Below are 13161 nucleotides of genomic sequence, written 5' to 3'. Positions count from 1 at the left end.
ATTTTCAGAGCTCTTCAGTCTTGGCCTCTTCTGAAGAGAGAATCGTTCATTTGTTTTCAGACAGACAATGTCACAACTGTGGCATACATCAATCATCAAGGAGGGACTCACAGTCCTCTAGCTATGAAAGAAGTATCTCGAATTCTGGTTTGGGCGGAATCCAGCTCCTGTCTAGTTTCTGCGGTTCATATCCCAGGTATAGACAATTGGGAAGCGGATTATCTCAGTCGCCAAACGTTGCATCCGGGCGAATGGTCTCTTCACCCAGAGGTATTTCTTCAGATTGTTCAAATGTGGGAACTTCCAGAAATAGATCTGATGGCCTCTCATCTAAACAAGAAACTTCCCAGGTATCTGTCCAGATCCAGGGATCCTCAAGCGGAAGCAGTGGATGCATTGTCACTTCCTTGGAAGTATCATCCTGCATATATCTTTCCGCCTCTAGTTCTTCTTCCAAGAGTGATCTCCAAGATTCTGAAGGAATGCTAGTTTGTTCTGCTGGTAGCTCCAGCATGGCCTCACAGGTTTTGGTATGCGGATCTTGTCCGGATGGCTTCTTGCCAACCGTGGACTCTTCCGTTAAGACCAGACCTTCTGTCGCAAGGTCCTTTTTTCCATCAGGATCTCAAATCCTTCAATTTAAAGGTATGGAGATTGAACTCTTGATTCTTAGTCAAAGAGGTTTCTCTGACTCTGTGATTAATACTATGTTACAGGCTCGTAAATCTGTATCTAGGGAGATATATTATAGAGTCTGGAAGACTTATATTTCTTGGTGTCTTTCTCATCATTTTTCCTGGCATTCTTTTAGAATTCCGAGAATTTTACAGTTTCTTCAGGATGGTTTGGATAAAGGTTTGTCTGCAAGTTCCTTGAAAGGACAAATCTCTGCTCTTTCTGTTCTTTTTCACAGAAAGATTGCTAATCTTCCTGATATTCATTGTTTTGTACAAGCTTTGGTTCGTATAAAACCTGTTATTAAGTCAATTTCTCCTCCTTGGAGTTTGAATTTGGTTCTGGGGGCTCTTCAAGCTCCTCCGTTTGAACCTATGCATTCATTGGACATTAAATTACTTTCTTGGAAAGTTTTGTTCCTTTTGGCCATCTCTTCTGCCAGAAGAGTTTCTGAATTATCTGCTCTTTCTTGTGAGTCTCCTTTTCTGATTTTTCACCAGGATAAGGCGGTGTTGCGAACTTCTTTTGAATTTTTACCTAAGGTTGTGAATTCCAACAACATTAATAGAGAAATTGTGGTTCTTTCATTATGTCCTAATCCTAAGAATTCTAAGGAGAAATCATTGTATTCTTTGGATGTAGTTAGAGCTTTGAAATATTATGTTGAAGCTACTAAGAATTTCCGAAAGACTTTTAGTCTATTTGTTATCTTTTCCGGTTCTAGGAAAGGTCAGAAGGCCTCTGCCATTTCTTTGGCATCTTGGTTGAAATCTTTAATTCATCATGCTTATGTCGAGTCGGGTAAAACTCTGCCTCAAAGGATTACAGCTCATTCTACTAGGTCAGTTTCTACTTCCTGGGCATTTAGGAATGAAGCTTCGGTTGATCAGATTTGCAAAGCAGCAACTTGGTCTTCTTTGCATACTTTTACTAAATTCTACCATTTTGATGTGTTTTCTTCTTCTGAAGCTGTTTTTGGTAGAAAAGTACTTCAGGCAGCTGTTTTAGTTTGAATCTTCTGCTTATATTTTCAATTTAAACTTTATTTTGGGTGTGTATTATTTTTCAGCGGAATTGGCTGTCTTTATTTTATCCCTCCCTCTCTAGTGACTCTTGCGTGGAAAGATCCACATCTTGGGTAGTCATTATCCCATACGTCACTAGCTCATGGACTCTTGCTAATTACATGAAAGAAAACATAATTTATGTAAGAACTTACCTGATAAATTCATTTCTTTCATATTAGCAAGAGTCCATGAGGCCCACCCTTTTTGTGGTGGTTATGATTTTTTTGTATAAAGCACAATTATTCCAATTCCTTATTTTTTATGCTTTCGCACTTTTTTCTTATCACCCCACTTCTTGGCTATTCGTTAAACTGATTTGTGGGTGTGGTGAGGGGTGTATTTGTAGGCATTTTGAGGTTTGGGAAACTTTGCCCCTCCTGGTAGGAATGTATATCCCATACGTCACTAGCTCATGGACTCTTGCTAATATGAAAGAAATGAATTTATCAGGTAAGTTCTTACATAAATTATGTTTTATCTGGTAAGCATAAATTAGGTTTTTGTTTTTTTTGCTGTATGGGCTATATAAATGGATCATCTACAAAACATTTATGCAAAGAAAAATTTAGTTTATAATGTCCCTTTAACTTCTCTGGGACTCATAAGGGCCAGAAGGCTACTAAGATAGCGTTGGTCTCTTGGCTTAAGCAGGTAATACACAGGACTTGGTGGCAGTAAAGTCTCATAAGTGCATCACAGCTTATTCTACAAGAGTATCTTTTAAAAATGATGCATCTTTGAAACAGATTTGCAAAGCTGCAACATGATCTTCCTTGCATACATTTTCAAAATGTTACCGTTTTGATGTGTTTGCATCTTCAGAATCAGCTTTTGGCAGGAAATCCTTCAGGCTGCAGTGTCTGATAAATAGGAACTGTCAGATAATTGTCCCACCAATTCCGTAATTATCTGCTTGGGTATTAATCCCAGATGTTATGGAGTCCTATGGACCATCTTTTTTCGATGGTCCTTAGGCCCTGCCCATTTTAATTCTTGGGCAACAGTTCTAATTGACACCTCTATAGTCCCTGCTTTCTCTTTTCTACCTATGTTTCTTATTCTCTGCTCGGCTATACTTTGAACTGAAGGGAGGTGGGAGGGAGTGATTTTAAGCTTGTGTATGGGTTGTTGGCTGCCTCCTAGTGACAGAAATTATATCCCACATGGAGTCCTATGGACTATCATTCTGAAAATAATTTATCAGGTAAACATACATTTTTGTTTTTGAAATAAAATTCCTGTCATTCCTCTGGCTCAGTTATGTAGCTCATGTATGGATCTCCATATGCATACTAAGCAGTCTACTACTGCAGTTGACTCTAAAGAACTCTGTCCTCCCTCTGTTTGTACAGTTCAAGGTAGACCTTCAGAAACTTCTCCAGATTTGGATAAATATGTGTTCTACTGCTTCAGAGATTATGGCAGTTTTACCTCATTCAAGTAAGTGCAAAAGAGTCTCAATGAAACAGTGTGTATCTGATAGCTCTGAACTTTCTAATGCTTACCATATAAAATCTGCTACTCCGTTACTTTCAGATTCATATTCCTCGGATTTGCTTTCTGATGGGGAAATTCTCTAAATTGATCAGGATTCAGTTTCTGATCATGATACAGAATCGTCCACCTTTATGTTTAAGGTAGAACATATGAGATCTGTGCTAAAATAGGCTTTAATTACCTTAGGCGTTCAGGGGCCTAAATCAATTTTTACACCATTTGCTAAGACAAGTTTTTTACTGTACCTGACGCTGTAACGGAAATTATTACAAAGGAATGGTCCAAGCCTGGTCTTCCTTTTAATCCAACTTCTGCTTTTAAGAAGCCATCTCCTTTATCAGCTTCTAATGTGGAGCTTTGGGAAACGGTTCCAAAGGTTGATGGAGCAATTTCTACTCTGGCTAGAAGATAGTATATCTTTCAAGGATCATATAGATAGGAGATTGAAATTCTTCCACAGTTGAGCATTTATTATAGCTGGATGTTTGTTCAAGCCTGCAATTAGCATTGCTTGTGTTTCAGCAGCTACTTCTTTATGGTGTGACTAATTAGCAGAACAGCTTTCAGAAAGTTCAGTTGAAGATCTTCAGTCCCGTCTGAAATGTATTAGGTCTGCTAATTCTTTTATTTGTGATGCCAGTGTTGATGTCATCAAATTAATTGCTGAGAAGATGGCTTTGTCAGTTTTCTTCCTCACAGAGAGAAGTCTAAGGGAAAAGGCACATGTTAAAATATTATTTATTTATAAAGCGCCAACAGATTATGCAGCGCTGTCCATGGGTAGTTTTCATTCCTTTCATCAACTAAGAACCAACAATCTTCCTCCTCTGATCAAAAACAGGAGTCTACTAGATCTTCCTGTTAATCAAATTCCTCTTGGAACAAGTCTAAGCAGTCCAAGAAACCCTCTTCCATCCATAAACCTCTATAAAGGTACGTCCCCCTTCAAGACTTAATTCTGGTAGGGTCAGGTTGTCACTTTTTCAGAAAGTCTTGTCTCAACTTGTTCCGTCTCCTTGGGTCCTCAACTTAGTTTCTCAAGAATATAGAATAAGATTTAGATCAAGGCCTCCACGAGAAAGGTTCCTTCTGTCCCATGTTTCCAAAGATCTTTGGAGTCTTCCAGAGATACTCAATGTCTTGGCTGATCAACAAGCTTATAAGGTACTTTTCGAGTTTCAGAGATCCACAAACAGAGTCAGTGAATGCTCTAGCAGCTCATTAATCATTTCATCTGGCCTACAATTATCCTACAACTGTTCTTCTCTCCAGAGTGATTCTTCTCTCCAGAGTGATTCTTCTCTCCAGAGTGATCTCTCGGATCAAGTAGGAGAGGTCATCTGTGATGCTGATTGCTCCAGCTTGCTCTCAAAGAGCTTTGTATGCAGATCTACTTCTAATGTCTACTTCTCCACCATGGTCTCTTCTTATCAGACAGGAATTCATGGTCCATTTTTTTCATCTAGATGTTAAGTCTAGCTTGAAGATTGAGTGTTTGATCAGAGGTTTTTCAGATGAAGTTATAGATACTTTTAAATAAGCAAGAAAACCTATTACTGGAAAGATATATCAAGATAGGCATGATTTTTCTATTGTGGTATGAGAAAATGGTTTTAATTTAGCATTTTTTCAGAATTCCAAGAATTCTCCAATTTTTACAATAGCGTTTTGATAAAGGTTTATCTTCCAGCTCTCTTAGAGGTCAAATAATAGTTTTTATCTGTTTTATATCATAAAAAGAATGCAAGACTACCTGATATTGAAAACTTTGTTCAGGCTTTGGCCAGAATTTATCCAGTGATTAAATCTATTTCCCTACCTCAGACTTGGAATTTGGTAGTTAGAACTAATGCCGCCTTTGGATATAAAGTTGCTTTCTTGGAAAGTTTTATTTTTGCTAGCGCTTTCTTCTGCAAGGAGCGCATCTGAATTGTCTGCTCTTTCCTGTGATCTTCCTTATCTTAACATTGATGAGGCTGTTTTGAGAACTTTTTTTTTTTTACCAAGAAATAGTCAAAGCTGAAAAAATAAATCAAGATTGTGGTTCCATCTCTCTGTCCTAATCCACAAAATTCGAAGGAGACTTCTTTATAATTTCGATTCTGTTAGGGCATTGAAATTTTATTTACAGACTACCAAAGATTTAGAAAATCTTCTTTTTATTCAGTTCTCAGGTCCTTGGAAGAGTTTGAAAGCATCATTGGTTTCCTTAGCTGCCTTGTTACCCTGCATACTTTTGCTAAATTTCATCACTTAATATTTTTGCTTCTTTAGAAGAGTTCTTTGGTAGCACAATCCTTCAGGCAGCAGTGTCTGGAAAATAGATTCCTACCATTTTATTTTATTATCAGTTTTTAACCTTCCATGTCCAGTGAGGCGCACACCCCAGAACCTTCTTTTACTACGCAAGCAGGTGTCCCTATGGCCGTTACTCCTTCTCTGGAAGGCGGCTTGTTTCCTCCAGAGGTTACGGCACGGTTCCCCATTGGCCATATCTATGGCACTGGAACATTTATATCTCCCAAGAGAAGTATTGTTAAGATACTGTCTGTGTTCTGTTAACCAGGGTCCGTCGAGCGTGAGATTGCCTGAGTCTGTTCGACGTTCTGTGGAAGCGATGGTCTCTGAGGCCATCGATCTGGCGGGGGAACATTTTGCCTTTTGTTATAGACTGGCACGTCTGTGTACTACTAAGGCATGTTTTGGCGGTGCTGGAGGATTCCGGTTCTGCTGGGCCGAAGGATCCTCGGTCTTCTGTGCCGGATGGCAAACTGCTTTAGAAGTATGGAAATGAAGCCAATCTCCTTGAGGTCTCCATTTTCTTTTCTTTAAGTATCTGTTCTAGTTCTGAGCTTAGGAGAATGGGGCCCCTGATTGGCTGGTCCTGTTAGCGTGCCCATTCTCCTTGGGCATTTACCCACGGGTGCTGCCTTCATGTTTCTTTTTGATCTGGATAGGATGTGTTTAATTTGATTTTCGAAGCTCATGTCTGTTATTTCTCCTACATTGGTGTGTCCGGTCCACGGCTTCATCCTTACTTGTGGGAATATTCTCTTCCCCTACAGGAAATGGCAAAGGGAGCACACAGCAAAAGCTGTCCATATAGTCCCCCCTCTGGCTCCGTCCCCCAGTCATTCTCTTTACCTGCTCTGAACAAGTAGCATCTCCACGGGGATGGTAAAGAGTATGTGGTGTTAGTTGTAGTTTTATTTCTTCTATCAAGAGTTTATTTTAAAATAGTGCCGGTTTGTACTATTTACTCTACAACAGAAAGTGATGAAGAGTTCTGTTAAAAGAGGAGTATGATTTTAGCACCAGTAGAACTTCAGTTGGGGGTAACAGTTTGCAGACTTATCTGCTTCAGGTATGACCAGTCTCTTTTCTAACAACACATAGTAATGCTAGAAGACTGTCAGTTTTCCCTTATGGGACCGGTAAGCCATTTTCTTAGACTCAATAACAGATTAAAGGCTTATATATTGGGCTCTATACTGGTTGACACTATTGTGGGCTAAATCGATTTGCTTATATCATATTCTTATGACATTTGGAGTGTTTTATGAACTTAGGAACACTTTTGGGAACGTTTTAATTATGCCTGGCATTGGTTTAGATGCCTAATCTAGTCAGAAAGGCCCCTTCACTCTGGTATGCAGAGGGAGGAGGCCTCATTTTCGCGCCTCAGTTGCGCAGTTACTTCCAAAGGCAGTGCATGCAGCTTCATGTGAGAGGGTCCTGTGGCTGAGAAACAGACTCCGGAAGGCTTATTTCTGTGGTGAATAACCCCTAAGGAAGGTAAAAGCCGCAGCAAAGTCTGTGGCAGGGACTGTAGTGTGTTTAAACCGGTTAATTGAACATTTAGCGCCGGTTTGCTTATTTAAGGGTCTAGAAACTTCATATTTGGTGTGCAATACTTTCAAAGCATTAAGACACTGGGGTGTAAATTTTATAAAGATCGGATATTTCCTTCATAGTTTTTTGAACATTCAGAAATAAAGTGTGTGCTTTTTATTATTTAAAGAGACAGTAACGGTTTTGTGTAAAATCGTTTTTATTGTATAATAGCCTGCCTAAATCTGCCTAACATGTCTGTACCTTCAGATAGCATATGTTCTGTGTGTATGGAGGCCAAGGTGGTTCCCCATTTAAATGTATGTGCAAATTGTGCCATGGCGTCCAAACAAAGTAAGGACAGTACTGTCACATTTAATAAGGTTGCCCAAGATGATTCTTCAAATGAAGGTAGTGGGGATAGTTCATCATCCTCTCCTTCTGTGTCAACACCAGTTTGGCCCACGCAGACGATATCTAGTACATCTAGCGCGCCAATGCTTGTTACTATGCAACAATTAACAGCAGTAATGGATAATTCTATAGCAAATCTTTTATCCAAACTGCCAGCATTTCCCAGAAAGCGTGATTGCTCAGTTTTAAATACAGAGGATGAGCAAGTAGGCGCTGACGATAATTTATCTGTTATACCCTCACATCAATCTGAATTGGCAGTGAGGGAGGGTCTGTCCGAGGGAGAAATTTCTGATTCAGGAAAAATTTCTCAGCAGGCAGAACCTGATATCGTGGCATTTAAATTTAAGCTAGAACATCTCTGCGCCCTGCTTAAGGAGGTGCTAGCTACTCTTGATGATTGTGATTCTTTGGTAATCCCAGAAAAGTTGTGCAAGATGGACAAATTCTTAGAGGTCCCAGTGCACGCTGATGCTTTTCCGATACCCAAGAGGGTAGCGGACATAGTGAATAAGGAGTGGGAGAAGCCAGGTATACCTTTTGTTCCACCTTCTATATTTAAGAAAATGTTCCCCATTGTCGACCCCAGAAGGGACGCATGGCAAACAGTCCCTAAGGTAGAGGGGGCAGTTTCAACGTTAGCAAAGCGAACAACTATTCCTATAGAGGACAGTTGCGCTTTCAAAGATCCTATGGATAAAATATTGGAAGGATTGCTTAAAAAGATTTTTGTTCAGCAAGGTTTCCTTCTTCAACCAATTTCGTGCATTATTCCTGTCACCACGGCGCCGTCTTTTTGGTTCGAGGAACTAGAAAGTTCGCTCCAAGAGGAGACTCCATATGATGAAGTCATGGACAGAATTCACGCACTAAAGTTGGCTAATTCCTTTATTTTGGATGCCGCTTTTCAATTACCAAAATTAGCGGCAAAAAACTCAGGTTTTGCAATAGTGGCGCGCAGGGCGCTTTGGCTAAAATCTTGGTCGGCGGATGTGTCGTCCAAAACAAAATTACTTAATATTCCTTTCAAAGGTAAGACCCTTTTCGGGCCAGAATTGAAGGAGATTATTTCTGACATCACTGGGGGAAAGGGTCATGCCCTCCCACAGGATAGGCCTTTCAAGGCTAAGAACAAGTCTAATTTTCGTTCCTTTCGCAATTTCAGGAACGGACCAGCTTCTAACTCTGCAGCCTCTAGACAAGAGGGTAACGCTTCCCAGCCTAAACCAGCATGGAAACCATTGCAAGGCTGGAACAAGGGTAAACAGGCCAAGAAGCCTGCTGCTGCTACCAAGACAGCATGAAAGGGTAGCCCCCGATCCGGGACCGGATCTAGTAGGGGGCAGTCTTTCTCTCTTTGCTCAGGCTTGGGCAAGAGATGTTCCGGATCCCTGGGCACTAGAAATTGTCTCTCAGGGGTATCTTCTAGAGTTCAAGAAACTCCCTCCAAGGGGAAGGTTCCACATGTCTCGTTTATCTTCAGACCAGATAAAGAGACAGGCATTCTTACATTGCGTAGAGAGCGATATTCAGTGCGCTCCTGGCTTGGCCTCAAGTAGCGAGGGCCAGATTCATAAGATTTCAGTCGGACAACATGACGACTGTAGCGTACATCAATCATCAGGGGGGAACAAAGAGTTCCTTGGCGATGAGAGAGGTATCCAAGATCATCAAATGGGCGGAGGATCACTCCTGCCACCTATCTGCAATTCACATCCCAGGAGTAGACAACTGGGAGGCGGATTATTTGAGTCGTCAGACTTTCCATCCGGGGGAGTGGGAACTCCACCCGGAGGTCTTTGCCCAGTTAACTCGACTATGGGGCATTCCAGACATGGATCTGATGGCGTCCCGTCAGAACTCCAAAGTTCCTCGCTACGGGTCCAAATCCAGGGATCCCAAGGCGACACTAGTGGATGCATTGGTGGCGCCTTGGTCGTTCAACCTAGCTTATGTGTTTCCACCGTTCCCTCTCCTTCCCAGGCTTGTAGCCAGGATCAAACAGGAGAAGGCCTCAGTGATTCTGATAGCTCCTGCGTGGCCACGCAGGACTTGGTATGCAGACCTGGTGAATATGTCATCGGCTCCACCATGGAAGCTACCTTTGAGACAGGATCTTCTAGTACAAGGTCCATTCGAACATCCAAATCTAGTCTCTCTGCAGCTGACTGCTTGGAAATTGAACTCTTGATTTTATCTAAGCGTGGGTTTTCAGATTCAGTTATAGATACTCTGGTCCAAGCCAGAAAACCTGTGACTAGGAAAATATACAATAAGATATGGAAAAAATATATCTGTTGGTGCGAATCTAAGGGATTCTCTTGGAGTAAAATTAAAATTCCTAGGATACTTTCCTTTCTCCAAGAGGGTTTGGATAAAGGGTTGTCAGCGAGTTCTCTTAAAAAGGACAGATATCTGCTCTGTCTGTTTTGTTGCACAAACGTCTGGCAGCAGTGCCAGATGTACAGGCGTTTGTACAGGCCTTAGTCAGAATCAAGCCTGTCTACAGACCCATGACTCCTCTATGGAGTCTAAACTTAGTTCTTTCAGTTCTTCAAGGGGTTCCGTTTGAACCTTTACATTCCATAGATATTAAGTTACTATCTTGGAATCCTCAGGGGAGATTTGATCACTGCCCAAGGGTTAGTTTTGCTGCCTCTCAGGCGGGATCTTACAGTTGTTGCCAGGGGCAGCTATTGCACCTTGATGTGGGCTTGTGGTTGTTTCAGCTGAGCTGGCGTTATGGCCGAATTGGCTGGGGAAGCGGTTCCTTTGCGTTTGCCCTCCTTCGGGGAGGTTTTCAGAATACAGTATCCATGAAGCCCCTGGGGGGGTCCTTCCTTTCTCGTTTTAAGAGGGGTTCTGCCCTTCCTTGCGTACAAGTGGTCTTGGGGCTGGATTCTGGTTCTGGGACGCTGTAGATCAGTGCCCTATCTCCCTTGGTTGGGAGTGGTCCTTCTTTGGAAGGGAGCTGTGTAGGGGTTCTGGAACCCTAGCACGTAGTATTCTGCCTTGAGTTTGTGGTAGCAAGAAAGATTAGTAATGGTCAGTGTTGGTCTCCCATTGGTTTGTTCCCTTTCGGCCCCTCCTTTTTCCTCTGAGGTGTGGTTCGGAGAATTTTCTATTCGGACGTTACCAATCCTTTTGGACTGGGTCCGTTACCTCGGAGTGGGGGTTGGGGATCTGACTGCTCTGTTGAGTCTTGAATGTGTACTTCCAGTTGCTACAAGTCTATGGGGCCTTGGGGATATCTACCCTGCCTAGTAGCTTGGAGTTTGAATCCTTCTGTGGTAGATTTTTATCCTGGTTCCTGCCTTGGGGGGGGGGGGGGGGTTCATGGTGTCTCATCCCTCCACTGGTTTCATAGGCTGCTGGTGTTGGGTGTTCCTCTAAGGTCTGGATTTTTTCCAGGACGAGAGTCGTCAATATTTTTCGGCCTTCTCTGTGGGGTGGTCTCCCACGTTGGCTTAGGGTCAGCTTTGCTGCCTTGAGGTAAGAGCACGCAAGTTCTTATTCAGAGGTGGCTGTGTGTTTTCACTAGATAGCCTTCTTTTCTCTGATAAGATATACAGTTTTTTTCTAATCCTTGTCTGCAGGCTCTGAATTCCTTCGGTTTTATAGGCTACCTATGTTTGACTAGTTTTAGCGGTTTTATCCGCTAGACTATGGTACAGTGGGGAGTTTACGGCTTCCTTGGAGCACCATTAGTTGTATGGTGTTGTGTCAAGTAATTTCAGGCTGTGGTGCCCTTCGAAAGGGGCCGCCTTCTGTACCCACCCTTTGTTTGACATTCAGTGTCCTTTATAGCTTGGGTATTGTTTTCCCAAAAGTAATGAATGTAGCTGTGGACTCTTCCAGTTTAAGAAGAAAAACTTAAATTATGCTTACCTGATAATTTTCTTTTCTTCTGACGGGAAGAGTCCACAGCTTCCTGCCCGCGTTTTACCTATGGGGCAGCCGTATTTTAGTTCTTTTCTTCTGGCACCTTTTTCACCCTGATATTTCTCCTACTGTTCCTTGTTCCCTTGGCAGAATGACTGTTGGAAGTGGGGGGTGGGGGGAGGCATTTAAGCCTTTGGCTGGGGTGTCTGTCTCCTCCTGGTGGCCAGGTTCTGAATTCCCAAAAGTAATCAATGCAGCTGTGGACTCTTCCCGTCAGAAGAAAAGAAAATGATCAGGTAAGCATAATTTAAGTTATTTTATTTTTATGAAAAGAAGGCCTAAGGACTTAAAGGAACCTTGAGATGTGTATAGAACATATTTAGTTATACATAATGAAACTACTTTGTGATACCCTTTCAATATTTGTGCCATCTTTTCCTATAATTTAGCTCTTAAAATTGTGGATTTTTGAATTCTGAGAACTTGAAATGCACCTTACTGACTTCTCAAGGCTAGCCGGTAATATGTCTCTCTAATTGGCTTTGGCTGATAACTGCATAACAATGCATTTTATACTAACATTATTACCATGGATAACCTTGGTGTCTGCAGACTAAAACCCAAATAAGTCTTCTATATAAGGGAACTGGTAGGTGGAGCTTGGGCATTGAAAAACAATTACAGTAAAGGGATGTTTATTTAAAACACATTTAGGCTTAGCTTATATGATTTTCATAACATAACTAAAATGTTTTGTTGTTACTGTCCCTTTAAGTTGAATTAAGTTGCAAATATAATATCTATGTTTCAGGTAAATGGAGCTCTAACCAGGTGTGATTTTTTTTTTTTTAAGTATATTCTCAGATCTTTTAATCTTTTTCATTTTTAGGTGGTGACATTCCTTCATACTGTTCTCTTGTGTGAAAAACTAGAGTTCAACACGGCACTTGTCGTTTGTCCTTTAAATACAGTTTTGAATTGGCTCAATGAGTTTGAAAAATGGCAAGAAGGATTGGAGGACGATGAAAGTCTAGAGGTTTGTCCCATGTTAATTTTCTTTGTAGTCTTGCATTGTTAATTTTTTATAAATTACATGTTTATAGTAAATACTCTGCATCTCTTACATTAATAGTCTAAAAAAAGTAATGTTTTGAAATTTCTTACTTTATTTCATAGTTTTTAGAATGCATTGGGCACATTAGTAAGTTATTTACTTTTATTTATTTTTCTCCAACATTGGTGTGTCCGGTCCACGGCGTCATCCTTACTTGTGGGAATATCTCTTCCCCAACAGGAAATGGCAAAGAGTCCCAGCAAAGCTGGCCATATAGTCCCTCCTAGGCTCCGCCCACCCCAGTCATTCTCTTTGCCGTTGCACAGGCAACATCTCCACGGAGATGGTTAAGAGTATGTGGTGTTTAGTTGTAGTTTTTTTATTCTACTATCAAGAGTTTGTTATTTTAAAATAGTGCTGGTATGTACTATTTACTCTGAAACAGAAAAAGATGAAGATTTCTGTTTGTGAGAGGAAGATGATTTTAGCAGACAGTAACTAAAATCGATTGCTGTTTCCACATAGGACTGTTGAGATGAAGTAACTTCAGTTGGGGGAAACAGTTAGCAGACTTTTCTGCTTAAGGTATGACTAGCCATATTTCTAACAAGACTGTGTAATGCTGGAAGGCTGTCATTTCCCCTCATGGGGACCGGTAAGCCATTTTCTTAGTATCAAACAGAATAAAATGCTTAATATGGGCTATAAAACTGGTAGACACTTTTATGGGCTAAATCGATT

At 41.2% G+C, this 13161-nt stretch overlaps 1 protein-coding gene across 1 annotated transcript in view; it reads left to right on the top strand.

Annotated features, from left to right (window-relative positions):
* ATRX (ATRX chromatin remodeler) overlaps window positions 1–13161 on the top strand; it is a 783199-nt gene that overhangs the window by 440523 nt on the left and 329515 nt on the right. Inside the window, exon 18 of the mRNA XM_053714433.1 lies at window positions 12256–12402. Within this exon, the coding sequence (XP_053570408.1) occupies window positions 12256–12402 (147 nt within the window). The remainder of the gene's footprint in view (window positions 1–12255; window positions 12403–13161) is intronic.

The sequence above is a fragment of the Bombina bombina genome, chromosome 1 (genome assembly GCF_027579735.1).
Source record: "Bombina bombina isolate aBomBom1 chromosome 1, aBomBom1.pri, whole genome shotgun sequence".
NCBI lineage: Eukaryota > Metazoa > Chordata > Amphibia > Anura > Bombinatoridae > Bombina > Bombina bombina.
Note: the sequence above shows the minus strand (reverse complement) of the source record. Positions and strands in the feature narration are given on the sequence as shown.